We start from the raw sequence: 14470 nt of genomic DNA, 5'->3' as shown, positions 1-14470 counted from the left end.
CCCGCCCACCTCAGTGACGCTGTTGTTGGGACGCAGACACAGAGCCGATGCCAGTCTGGGTGCCAGGGGACCGGCAGCTGCGGATGGCACGAGGATGGCTGCTAAACCCTGCCCATTCCCAGCGCTCATCCCTACTTCAGTTTGACTATAGACTGCATTTAGAATTATTGATTATATTTATAGAAATATATATGTATATATATATGTATATATATATATGTATATACATTTTTAGATAGTATGGTGCAAAGCCCCACGCAAAAAGAGTCTGGAATAGGACTGTGCAGAATGATGCTGAGTCACTGAGTCCGGGGTCTTCTCTTTTCTCGGCCATGCAGGTTTGCTATTGAAGAATCACTCGCGCTGGTTGAGTCCAGGCTGCCGTGGACCGTGTGTGAATGAATCACATCTTTAATCTGAAACGTACAGAGCTGAGCTGAACCTGACTGAACAGGACTCGGGATGCTATTGCTAGTAGTGGTACACGCATAAGGCCATTCACTAAACTGGAAAGATTGTCCCTTTTCACTCTCTTCTCATCCCCTCACTCCTCGCAACATTTCCACTTCTCTCTTCTCTTACTCTCTCCCCTCATGCCTGTGTGTGTTGTAGTGAATGGTTTGTCTCTTCCCTCATTGTCAGGATTTTTTTTGGTACCTTCCAATCAAGTGGCATTTAACTTGAGGCCTTGGGTGGAAGCGAGAGACGTACATGGGGCTCTGGTTGTGTGTGAGCCACCTGCCTACTCTTAGAACTAGAGGTCCTTTATGCACACATTCATACATTCATGAATATATACAAACATGCATATAATAGCTAAAGCACATAGACATGCATGCACAAATATATGCACGTTTATTTATTTGTGCATGATTGTTTGCCTATGCGCAACATGGTCACTGGCTGCCCACCCACATGTTTTCCATTTTTTAATGGGTGAAAAATAGTAACCATTATTGCACCCTCAAAGACATTTTTGGGCAGGTTGATTTAGAGTAGCTCTTTAGAGGTCAATGTTACTCATTATGGCCAAAGTGTTAAAGACGGTTAATCATATTGGGGTCCCAATAGTGCTATGGATGGCGGCATCCCGGCCAGGACCGCCACAGTTAACACTGGAATTATTCCCTAATTAAAATCAATTCTATTGCTAATGTTATTGTAACAACCACACAGGTTTAAACCGAAACACAAGCAGATCACATATCATCACATGTTCAGCAGGATACCAGGATGATACCAGGCATGAGGTCAGGTTATTTTTAAGTAATTTATTCATAAATGCATTAGATTCAGATTTTGTATTTATGTGAATACCTACTGTAGACCAAATTAATTATATATGACAGGCATATATTCACACAATGGCTTCTAGTTTCACAAAGGCAGTATGAATACATGCAGATAAATATAGGCTGCACATGTTATTACATGTTATTGCACACATTATTTGATATCTTGGAAGAACAATTAGAATCCTACATTGTAAGCATTTTCATCACTTGCAGTTCACCTAAGTTGACTTGAGTTTACCTCCTACCCGACCACATTTCTCTCTCTCTCTCTCACACACACACACACACACACACACACAGACACACACACACACACACACACACACACACACACACACACACACACACACACACACACACACACACACACACACACACACACACACACACACACACACACACACACACAGACACACACACACACACACACACACACGCACACACCACGGCCTACTTTCTCATCACGCACATGAGTGTGGGGTCGGGGGGGAGGGGGAGTCGAGGCGAGAGGCGGTTTCTCTCGCTGCTGTCGCTGTGCCAATGCGCAGTCTACGTCGTGGGATAGGTCTTCCAAAATCGAGGCTGCGCTCAACGCGATCATGCGATTGAGTGACGAACGCGTCATGCCTGCCCTTTCCCTCTGCTGTTGTGTGCGATCGGTGACTCTGTGTTCCGCAATCCCCTTTGCCTTCACCGTACCGCCCTCGATAGCTCTGCTGTCGGCAATCAAACTTGGAATGAATGGCTGTCAGTAGGAGCGAGGAGAAGCGGGGAGACAAGGAGCGGTGCCCCGTCCAGTAAAAACGCTCTGCATCGACTATAGGCGCCGTGGGTGAGTGTGTGTCGGGTTCGTCTGAGGATATCTCCGGATTTCTTTGGCTGGCTCGGGGAAAATGTCTGTCGGGTATCGAGTCAGCGCTGGCGATTCGGATTGGTTGGGAGCGAAGATAACTTGTGTTGGTCTTTAAGGTAGCCCATGTCATTCGGAACATGGGTCCAGGTTGACATAGTTAAAACTTCTAAAAAGCAGGTTTACCTTGATCGGCATTTTGGTTGTATAAAACTAGTGGATTGGGCTCCTCTCTAAGCAGTCCATAAAACGGGCACTTTTTTTTTTTTTTAACGCAACGTGTTCCTTACTTATGTTTATTGTATATAATACAAATGTGGATGACCTGGTCCTCAACGATCAACGTGCCAATGTTAGACGGCCACTTTTCATGGAGGTTAAACAACATTGAGCGCTGTCTGTTTCCAGCTAACCCCCGCTCAGTGCCGCACTGGTTCCGTCTGGCTCGCCCCCGGCTGCCTGTGTGTCCTAGGATGACCTGTTGATGTCGTAAAATGGAGACTGGCGTGGGGGACGGGTCCCCGCCACCACCACCACCATCCCCAATGTATTTAACACTTCAACGGGGACGGACAGTGGATGTCATGATGACACCGATGGCCCAGCTGATCAAATCTAACTGCAATTCTGTCTTCCATAGCGGAATTGTTTCGAAATATTGTGTGTGTGTGTGTGTGTGTGTGTGTGTGTGTGTGTGTGTGTGTGTGTGTGTGTGTGTTTCAGTGTCTGTCGGGCGGGTGCGAGAATGCTGGACGTAGAGCCCAAAATTATTTAACTGTGTGTTAGCTTAGCAAATAGCTCGCTTCGCTGGCCCCGACGACGGGAGAAGTCGTATTTCGTAGAGAGAGAAAAAGTACGACATAGATCAAACACACCATGTTGTTTAAAAAGGTGGCAGTCGGGACGGATCATTTTTACTTTAATCAATCCTTGACATCTGCCGGGAATCGGTCGCCATCCCCCGGCCGCCCCCCCGGCCCGTGCCAGCAGTGGAGCAGTCCGCGGGCAGACGGGCAGCACGCGGCGCGGTCACCGCCGGTGCAGCAGGATAAACTCATCTGCTCCCCATTGATCTTTCGACCGTCCGGTCAAACGATTCTGCGTACTTTAAATACGATACGATGGTCCCTCAAAGGGGAAATATGCAGTGTCAGACTAACGGTCCGTGGCACAGCTTGTAGTTGATAACGATATATTCCGTTGTTCGTTATTTTTCGCTCAAAGGCGACTGAGTCACTATTAAATAGTGTTTATTTAATAGGGACTAGTTATTTTGACCAGTTGCTTGATGAAGCGAGACCCTTCAAGCGTATGTGGGCTGCGTTGGAATAAACAATAATATACGTTGGCATATAAGACCCAGGGAATGCCCACATTATATTCCTATTAGTAATTGTCACACTGATATTTTATTATTTAATTTGTAGGCCTACTCTAAAAAAATCTGTAGTAATCTACAACAGCATCTCCCATAACTAAGTGTCAGTATGGTTGACCTACTCACCTTCTTGGTATGATACTGTGCTTGCTTAATATGAGATTGTGGGGTGAAATTGAGTTATTGACCGATACTTTAGGAAGGAAACACAGAAATTCTTGATTGAACTTTCGTGTGTGTGCGTGTGCGTGCGTGTGTGTGTGTGTGCGTGCGTGCGTGCGCGCAGTGTGACTCACTTGCTCAACTGTAAACAAGCAGTATTGTTTAATGTGTGTGTGACTCAGTGTGCCTTTTGTGGGTTTGTTTCATAGTGTGGGTGTGTGTGCATACATCTGTGTTTTAGTATGAGAGAGGGGGGAGCCTGAGAAGAGACAAAGAGTGTTTCTCTTCACTGGGAAACTTGGCTATCTCCCAACTGAAAGGCTTTGGATATGATGTGGGTGGTGCTAAGTGCTAACGCTAGGTTTTCTCCAGCTAGCCATACTGCAGTTGCTTGTATGCTTCATACCGGGTGAGGCATGATGCTAACAATGTTAACTGTTGTTGTCATTGCCAGAGATCCATATTTGAGCTTTCTGTAGCTTTCTTCTAAAGCGACTTTGACTTTTTTTTTTTTTAAAGATGCATGCCACTAATGAACAGGTTGGCAACTTTCTCAGGAATGCTCAGACCTTTGGGCCTGGAGTCAAGACATCCTAACCAATAGACTGTCCTACCTATTAGCCAACTATATATGGTTGTATTACAATGTATCCTGGTCATCATTTAAGCTACATTTCATTAAAAAGACAGAGAGAGAGAGAGAGAGAGAGAGTGACAGATATTTTCTCAGTGTGTGAGCAGCATCCTGCTTCATGCATGTATGAGCCGTTCAAACAAACCTATTCAACTAGAAGAATGTAATAACAGAAATGTAAGACAATACGGTGACTATGTAATGTGTACCACTTCTACAGTGTATGTCACTCTTCCTGTTCTATATCTAGAACAGCCACGGAAGTGAGTGCTTGCATGTTAAATGCATGTGTAATTTATTTAGATTGGGATATGACATGATTGTGATTGCAACAAGAAACATTTGCTCTGCAGTGTTACCTTTAAATCCAATCTACTGTCTTTTTGTACATTTACTTCTAGAGCGGTTATTACATAGCTTTGAATCCTTAATTTGCCCACATTCTCGGGGTAAAGCCGACAAAAAATATTTGGTAACTTTAACTTAAAAGGACAACATTCATCTAAGATCCTACTAGAATCTGTTCCACAAAAGGGAAGCGAGAGCGGCTTGTTCTGTTCCCAGTATTGAATGGACACATGGTATCTGCTGTTTGTTTAGGTGGCACACATTTGCTCATAGAAATAAAAGAACATGACCCAGTTATCTAAGGACACAGGGTTTTTATAGCCCATAGAAAATGGCGACCAAGCAAGCTTTTGCCATGTGTGAGCACACTATGTCATTGGTGATGTCTACTTACCCAGCCTGGAAGTGGATACAAAAACTTTTTTCATACAAGGAATTGCTATGGTCTACATGGAATTTAATATTCTTGGGGGAAAAGACTTTATTTAAATTTTGCGCTTTTGAAGAGTTACCATAGATTGGCTATGGTCTCAGAGTTCCAAATATAAAAAAACAACAATATTTATTAGCTTTTCTATTCACATTGTGAGGGTCAAATTTGAATGGATACTGCTGCTTTAAACGTTCTTAATATCTGTCTATCTTCTTTCCTTCCTCAATTCCTTCTGCCCTCTTGCTTGTCTTCGTCCCTCCTTTCTTTCTCTCCTCTCTCCCACACTCCCTCTCTCTCTCCCTCCCTCGTTCCTTTTTCCATCATTTCTTCCTATTGACCTCTATCCTTTCCTTCCTTCCTTCCTTCCTTCCTCCTAGAAGACACACCATGGCCCAGACCCTTCAGATGGCAATCCCAAATTTCGGCAACAACATCCTTGAGTGTCTGAATGAGCAGCGGCTGCAGGGCCTCTACTGCGATGTCTCCGTGGTCGTCAAGGGCCACAACTTTAAGGTAGGCCAACATTCATTTCAGAACAAATTGATCTGTTCCGAATTCCCAGTTTTATCCCCAAGTGGCACCGCACATCATCAAGCATTTAAAAAAATCTATCCCGCTGTATAAATATTGTTCCTTCAACATTTAATATAGATTAGAGTGACAGCTTCTGTTTTGGTCAGCTCCTACTCTCCATAGACGCGAAACACAACCCCCCCCTCCCTTGAATCCACAGAAAGCTGATGAAACCACAAATGTCGAGCTTCTCTCACCTCGTCCTCTTCTTTGTCCCCCAGGCCCATCGTGCTGTGCTGGCAGCCAGCAGCTCTTATTTCCGGGACCTTTTCAGCAGCAGCAGCAGCAGCAGCGGTGGTGGTAGTGGCGGCAGTGATGGTGGAGATAACGAGGGTGTCCAGAGCCCCCTGGTGGTGGAGTTGCCCCCTGCGGTGCAGCCCCAGAGTTTCCAGCAGATCCTGGCCTTCTGCTACACGGGCCGCCTCAGCATGACCGTGGGGGACCAGTTCTTGCTCATGTACACGGCGGGGTTCCTCCAGATCCAGCAGATCATGGAAAAGGGCACAGAGTTCTTCCTGAAGGTATGGCACACTCACTGTGGATCCTAACCCTCCTTCCAGGGGATGCAGAATGAGAGAGTGCCCTAGGTGCCAAATGGCCAGACACTATCATGGTAGCGTCACACAAGCAAACAAAAGTGTAAGAAAGATTCAATCGTTAGAATAGATTATAAATTTGTTAAAAAATCGATTACAAACGTGATCTAGTCTTTTGAGGCAGTTGCGGCTATAGCTACTGAGTTCAAGGTGTGCATCCAGTCATCCAGCCCAGTGCGTGTGCTGGTGTAGACCAGGCCTCCCAATCCCTTGTGTGATTTAGCATACGCTCCGTTTCTCCTCCCCTCCCGAGGTGTCGTCCCCCAGCTGTGACTCCCAGGGCCTCCAGCCGGAGGAGGCCCCGTCCTCGGAGCCCCAGAGCCCCGTCACGCAAACCAGCCGGCCCGCCGCCTGCGTCACGCCCCTCTCGCGGGTGAAGACGGAGCAGACGTCGAGCCAGCCGGAGGCGTCCGCGTACTCGGTGGTGTGCACGCCGGTGGCCAAGCGGCTGTGGGAGGGGGGCAGTAGCCGAGACGGGGGCTCGGGGGGCGGCGGCGGCGGCGGCGGCGGGTCCAGGAAGGCGGCTCGCTTCTCCCAGCAGGAGGCCATGCGGGGGAGCGCCATCCAGAGCCCGCCGACGGGTCTGGGCCTCGCCATGGGCATGGGCCCCGCCGCGGGAGGCGGGCTGGTTTCCATGGTAACGGGCGGCGGCGGGATGGGCAACGGCAACAACAGCAACGGCGGCGGCGGCGGCGGCGGGCCAAACGGGAGCGCCGTGTCGGCGGTGGGGGCGGGGCTCGGCCTGTCGGACGGCGCCAGCCCCGGCACGGCGAGCGCTTACGCCAGCGACTCGCCCGTCAGCTACCACGAGGAGGAGGAGGAGGAGGAGGGGGCCGACGAGAGCGCCGAAGAGCAGTACCGGCAGATCTGCAACATGTACACCATGTACAGCATGCTGAACGTGGGCGTGGCAGGTGAGGCCCGGACCGCGCTGTCCGTGGTTACAGCGCACGCCTGTAGTGCGCTAGGCAGACTCTACCGCGACAGACTTTTAACAGACTCCGTTACTTTTACAGACTGTTTAGAGATGTAACCGTTATAGACTCTTTGCAGACCCTTCACAGGGGTTACCAGTAATGACACGACCTCTACAGAAGTTTTACAGTCTTCACCTTTAAAGACGTCACCTTTTTAAGACTAACTACCTTCACGGAACCAACCTGTGTATAGACTCTCTACAGACCGTACCTTAACAGGCCGTCCTGTGCTCTGCTTCCCCCTTCAGCTGCGGGTGAGCGGGTGGAGGCTCTGCCGGACCACACCGAGACGCGAGGGCGGATGCGCGGCCGGGACCTCACCTGTCTCCCCACCGAGCTCATCGCTCAGATAGGCAACCGCTGCCACCCCAAGCTGTACGAGGAGGGCGACCCAGCCGAGAAGCTGGAGCTAGTCTCAGGTGTGTAGGTGTGTGTGTGTGTGTGTGTGTGTGTGTGTGTGTGTGTGTGTGTGTGTGTGTGTGTGTGTGTGTGTGTGTGATGTGAGATGTGAGATGTGAACTGGTTCAGTGCCTGTACTCCCGGCAGGCACCTCTGTGTTCATATCGCGCGCCCAGCTGATGAACTGTCACGTGAGTGCGGGGACCAGACACAAGGTTCTTCTCCGGAGGCTGCTTGCCGCCTTCTTCGACAGGTGACTACTACAAGCACACACACACACATAACCTCCAAGCAGCTATAGCCTCCAAACACACGTTGCTTCCCCACACACACACACACGACCCGAACATACACGTTGTCCCCCACACACACACACACACACACTCAAACCAAAACAAACACGGGACCCATACACACCAATACTAGCGGATGCCAACGGAGCGGTATAAGTGTTGGAGTGGGTGTGCCTTCATTAGATGAGACCCCACAACCTTCACGTGGTCACACACATACTCATGCACATGGTAACTAGTTAAAGTGTAGAGAAATAGGACACGGTGAGAGACACTTTCATTTCACATCCGTCCTCCACCTTTTGTGATTCCTATTGATCGTTTTTGTTTTTCGCCGTGTTCAGGAACACGCTGGCCAACAGCTGTGGAACTGGAATCCGTTCGTCCACCAACGATCCAAGCCGCAAGCCGCTGGACAACAGAGTCCTGCATGCAGTCAAGTGTGAGTACGGGAGGGGGTTTCGCTGACACTATATTAATAGTAATATTCATCTGGATTATTTCTGGGTATCTTTCAGGACACTCAAGGTCTCCTTACTGCACAGTAGCAAAACAGTTAAACATGTTAAATAAATATCAGCAGAGAAATGAAGACACAGTGCATAACAACAATCACCATGAGGATGATAATGCATAAACGTTCTTAGCAAAGACACCTTGAGAGAGAGAGAGAGGGAGAGGGAGATGGGGAGGGAGGGAGGGAGAGGGAGATGGGGAGGGAGGGAGGGAGAGAGAGAGAGACATATTATGGGATGTTTGGAGCACCTTAATTGACAGCTGGATCTCCACTGTTCCTATGGAGCAAAGAGAGATGATTTTAGAGAGCAACGGGAGGGGCCTCTAATGACTCAATTCAAGCCAGTGACTGTTGGATATGTAACTACTTGTCCATTAAGAGCTCTGTTGACACAAAGGAGCGTGACCTTTTTTAAATAAAGTGTGCAAACAGTCTGGGAACTGAGGTCAAAAGGAGGGCACTATGCACGGCCCTATTTTTAATTGTCATTAGAAGACTCATTAGAAAGCACCCAGTCTTCAAATGATTAGTGTTTGAAGAGCAGTGCCTCTTGGTGACTGACCACTAGATGGCGATGTGTACTATTGGAAGTCATTGTCAGCAATGATAGGCAGACCGGACAGACATGTCTGCATTGCAGACAGTGCCCTAATGGTGTGGTCCAGATGCCTCGGACACCAGCCTTCCGAGTTTCACTTGTGACGTCATTTCCTGTCTCGTACCACTTTTAGCGTTCCCGTTCGTCTTTGTGATCGTGTCATGTCATTGGCTAGTCGTTGTTATTGCTAGCTACATTAGACTCTTTAGCAAACCAGCTCACACACGGACAACACACTTTACATTGTATTGCACGCACAGCAAGACCGTGCAATGCATACATTGGTGACTGGAATAAAGTAGCAATGTAATCAAGTGTGTAAGAGCATTTAAAATCAACATTAAAATGACCAACGTGGTACATTTTTGTTGAGAGCGTCATCACTGAGCTCGGTCTACTCTCAGAATTCCAAGGGGGCACGACGAAAAGGGGGCGTGCCTCCAAGAAATGCCGCAAGAAAGCTGGGAGATTTCCCCACTTAGACCTCGGAAGGCTGGTGTCTGAGGCATCTGGAACACACCATAAGCCTTAGTAATTGGTTGGATCTAAAAGCTAATCACGTACAGAGCTATATCCTACCTGGGTCTATGTTATAGGCCCCGTCCACACAGAGCCGATTTTTTGGTGAAACCGCATAAGTCTTTAATAAAAACGGACCTATGCGGTTTTGTTTCATCGCCACCCCCACCAGCTGGGGAAGTTAGAGTTGCGTTGATTTTTTTAAAATTGTATTGATTTGTATTATTTTTGTAGCTTTCAATACAAATTGAATTACTAACTGTACATTAAAAAGTATTTCAGGGTTTAACAACTGCTTTCTCCTCCTCGACTGTATGTTTATATACAACGTGCAGGTTTGATGCGCTCCACTTTTTTTCGTGGAGAACCAGCGCCACACAGTGGCCTTGAACATGTACTACAGCGTTTCTACAGCTCGATGCGTTTTCACAACGAGTCCGTCTTTACGGAGATATTCCTGAAACGCATCAAAGGAAAACTGATCGCTTTCGCCCGTGTGGACGGGGCCATAGTCTTCCTGCTCAAAGACAAAGGACATCTTTGTCACAGAGGAAAATGCATTGTTGCTGTACCGATACTTTATAATTATGGATAATACTTTATATTTACTTTTTATCTCAGTCATGGAGTCAAACATGACTGAGTTTCACTAAAGTTGACCTTGGCTAAATGCGTCTGCTAATATTAAAATGAAACAAATGACGTTTGACCTTCTTCACCGTCCCCCTCCTCTGACACCAGATTACTGCCAGAACTTTGCCACCAGCTTCAAGGAGAGCGAGATGAACGCCATCGCGGCGGACATGTGCACCAACGCCCGCCGCGTGGTCAGAAAAAGCTGGATCCCCAAGCTCAAGCTGCTGATGGCCGAGAGCGACGCCTACTCTGCCTTCCTCGCCGACGGCGTCAAGATGGAGGACGACAACCTGGGCGGCGACGCCGCGTTTGACCCCGCCGTGCCGCTCGAGGTCGGCAGCGGTGGCGGGGGAGGCGTGGAGTCGGGGGGCTCCCCGGGGGAGTCGTCGTTACAGAGCTTGGGCGGGGAAGGCGGGGGCGCGCTGTTCTGAGTGTCTTTGCTCCTCGTAGTTTCTCGTGGAAGCTTGACAACAGCGAGCAGTATTCCACGGTTTTGTGCTAGATCTTTCCCCCTTACCGGCCCCCCCCCCTCCCTCGCCCGCTGTTCCTCCATGGCCTCCGCAACTGGGCTTTCCCGCCAAAAAAAAACCGGACCGTGCTAACATCACTACATCTGGGGGGGCAAGAACAGGCGGTCTTGTTCTCCAAACACCACAGGAAGATCAAGCAAAGTTCCGTTCTACGCTGATCTCAGCAACGCTGAGTCCGTCAAGGGGCAGAGGAGATTGACTCCGCGCGGCCCTCCCTCCGACGGACGCCGCCGTCAGCCCACGTCTCGATCACATGTACACTCCTGCATATAAATAAATAGCATTCCTTTGATAGATGGGCCTGTGCTCGCGTGTAGACTTCTGTCCTGTGGGTGGACATGGATGGAGGGAAAATGGATAGAACTAACCGTGGGTAAAAAGAGTATTAACTTGCTTGTGGTTTTCCCCTTTGTTTCTTTTATCCTTTCTAATTTTATAACAAAAAAAAAACCAACGCCAAATAGTCCTCCTGATCGCTATTCCTTTTAAAATTTTACCCGAAGAAATCAATCAATGAATGTTTGACGTGTTGCACATTTAATGTCAGCCATGTTTGAAGCAATGAAACGATATGAGGGGTGACGAGTGTGCTTGTGTATGTGAGTGAGTAAGAGGCAAAAATGAGGAGTGTAATTGTAGACCCCTCCCAAGAAGAGTTTTGGTTTAGTCCTATTTTAAGGAGATACAATCTATTTATTTAGTGCAAAGCCATACACTGTGTGTGTGCGCCGAAAGAGAGGGGATTGTTTAAAATCTCAACTGTTGCATTTTAATCGTGTGTTAAATTGTCGGTTTTGAAAGTGGTGTTGTTGAAAAAGCAAAGATATATTTTCATGAACAATGTGGCATAATTGTTAGGCCCTTGATTCTTCATAGGACGAGAGAGAGAGAGAGAGAGAGAGAGAGAGAGAGAGAGAGAGAGAGAGAGAGAGAGAGAGAGAGAGAGAGAGAGAGAGAGAGAGAGAGAGAGAGAGAGAGAGAGAGAGAGAGAGAGAGAGAGAGAGAGAGAGAGAGAGAGAGAGAGAGAGAATATTGACTGTTATCTATCGTACAACAATTAAATTACTGTATTATTTTGTTAAGTTTGCTAATGCATTTGACACCAATACTTTCTTAAATATACATATAAAAAAATGTCAGTAGTAGCCTCGTTGGCTGACTTTGCCGTCCCCAAACTTGTAATCAATTATTGATTAAAGGAAACCATACAACTCCCAATTATACAATACTTTCTTTGGAAAAAAAAAAGTATTGTGCCTTGCAATTTAAAACACAAAGGCTAGAAGAATATAGTGAAGTCAAGAACAAAAGAGAGATGGTTTCGTTTGAAGTTATGCGATCATTCCCCCCACCACCACTCAATATAAGGAAAACGGAAAAATGTGGATATTGTGTGTGTCTGCATCACCTGAAGAAACACCTTGTCCTTAAAGGGCTGGGGGTTTGGATGTTGTGTGCGTCTATGTGTGTTTGTGTGTTGTGTGTCTGCATTACACCTTGTCCTTAAAGGGGTGGGCGTTTTCGTATCCCGTTGAAGCTTGTTGCCGAGCCCGACTGGACAGTGCACTTTTATTTTCTTTTGTATAGTTAGTGAGGAGGAGAACATGCACCTTAGTGAGATGAACAGGCGGTCCGCACACCAGGCTGGGGAAGCTGTGTGGAGAACGGAGAGATTTATTTGTCACTTTTGATTTGATTTGATTTTTATTATTCTGTCTGCTGTTTTGTGTGTGTGTGTGTGTGTGTGTGCGTGCGTGTGTGTATGCTTTGTTGCATGTTTTTGTTGAGTTCTAACCCAGCTCTGTAAGACACTTGGCACGAACTTCCAATGCAATAAATGCATAGGGCCACAATGTGTGTGTGATAGTTATTTGTGCGCCGCATATCCTCTTTTGTAATATTGATTTTATTTTTTGGAGGGTTATGATGAAACATCAACAAGTTAGCAATGTGTAATATTGTGTGATACTTTGTCCGTGGGAAATTGATGATATATGTTGTGTACTGTAGCACCAGGGTCGTGAAAAAGTCCAGGTCCTGTTCAGTATTCTTTTGGCAGGTTGTTCAAATTAATAAAAAAACATTACTTGGTTGAGACATTATCAGTGTTGAGCGGACTGAGATGCATTTTTTTTTTAAACATTTGTTTGTCATTTTACTATTAATTTTTCTATTTGCTTAGCAATATGTACAAGTGTTTCCTCTGCTAATGGCCTATAAAGATGAGGAAAGAAAACTGACGCAGTGGTGTAATAGAAAGTTAACTTCTGATTCAACACAAAATAGAAAACTTAAGTAATATATTACTTTATTTTAAGTCAGGGAAAAAGTAGTACTACTTTGCCTCTTACTCACAAGATAGTTGATATTTAGTTGACGATGCCATGATACATTTAAGAGCTTTTACAATTGGTTGCCTGTAATTTACTTTATGTGAATGGTTGACATTCTGTTTCAGTTAATGTATTTTATTTTTCTATGCATTTTATTTTCAACAGCTAAAGGGCCCACCTCTGTAAGTAGTCAACCCATACACAGCATGTACAAATGGTGCCAACTAGGATGAATCAACAAGGAACCCCATGTCACCGCCACATGTTACAACATACATACTACTACTTGGTTTAAGACCTTTCATGAAAACTGGACCCATTAAAACCCATCCTGTGCCCTGTGATGTATGCATTGTTTTACAATCCTTTGGAAAATATCTTCACTGATGGCCAAGGTGAATTCAGAAGGCTGATCTTAAGCAATTAACTTAAGTCCATAATCATGTCCAACAAAAGCAGACCTGGTTAGATGTAATCTTGCTCATTTGTAAACACTCAGTCATGTTCTACCTGTGCTTTGCATTTGCTTTTGGGGTGAAACAAGAGGTGGCCTAAACACTAACCAAATTGTAGTTTGTGCAACACATTCCTCTCTGTGTGTTAAGAGAAAACAACCTACATTAAATACAATGTATGGCATGGCATGGGGAAACTATTTTTCACTATATGGTACATATATAAATATCATATATACATGTATAGGTAAATACTGTATATTGTATATAAAAGTCCACATTGAGATCAGAATGTTTGTTGTGATATCACAGCATGAGGTATATATATTTACCAAGATACTGCCTTTACATTAACGGCTGTCTTCGCCCCTGCTCATTGGTCTCTGTAACCCTGTAGCTCCGGTGCACCTCCCATGCTGCACATTCTCTTTCCGTGTTCCAAGTGCCAATATCTTTGTGAATCCCCTGTAACTGTGACACAAACTTAACGTAATTGCACATGAACTAATGTTAAATAAACAAATGAAAGTCATAGACTAACTTCAAAGACAAATAAAAATAAAAAGTGAAAACATGTTAATAAAAAAAAAGGTTTGTAACAATTTCTCCTGGGCTACTGTTTTATTCCGGTAGAATATATTTTGGTTCATCATAAATTATTATTGTAGTCAGAATTGTGTATCTGAATTGACATATTGGTAGATTAGGTTCATCATCAGCTGTAAAACAGGACCTCTCAAAATGTCTCAAACAAAGTAAAAACGTCACTTTACAATACAAGAATGAAATCATAATTTTGTGTTTTTTTTTTAATGTTTCTGTCATGTACGATTTGTTCAAAAATAGCTGATCCTTTAAGAGAATGATATTATTTGTTCAATTACATGTTTCTCTGTTTTCGTTTATTATTTTTCGTATATTTAGTTTAATATATATTTTATATA

General features: G+C 45.7%; 1 protein-coding gene across 2 annotated transcripts; it reads left to right on the top strand.

Annotated features, from left to right (window-relative positions):
- The first annotated feature begins 1965 nt into the window (after positions 1-1965).
- LOC311378687 (nucleus accumbens-associated protein 1-like) lies at positions 1966-14132 on the top strand. Of its 2 annotated transcripts, none has more exons than XM_084488261.1 (8): positions 1966-2127; positions 5481-5613; positions 5895-6194; positions 6523-7183; positions 7495-7665; positions 7793-7898; positions 8283-8380; positions 10314-14132. In XM_084488261.1, the coding sequence occupies exons 2-8, from the start codon at positions 5488-5490 to the stop codon at positions 10637-10639; spliced, it is 1788 nt and encodes a 595-aa protein (XP_084344387.1). In that variant the 5' UTR covers positions 1966-2127; positions 5481-5487; the 3' UTR covers positions 10640-14132. The 2 variants fall into 2 exon arrangements, with proteins under 2 accessions (XP_084344387.1, XP_084344386.1); XM_084488260.1 differs by having other exon boundaries at positions 5478-5613.
- The last annotated feature ends 338 nt before the right edge of the window (positions 14133-14470 follow it).

The sequence above is a fragment of the Micromesistius poutassou genome, assembly GCF_964030765.1.
Source record: "Micromesistius poutassou genome assembly, chromosome: 1".
NCBI lineage: Eukaryota > Metazoa > Chordata > Actinopteri > Gadiformes > Gadidae > Micromesistius > Micromesistius poutassou.
This window is presented reverse-complemented; position numbering and strand designations above follow the sequence as displayed.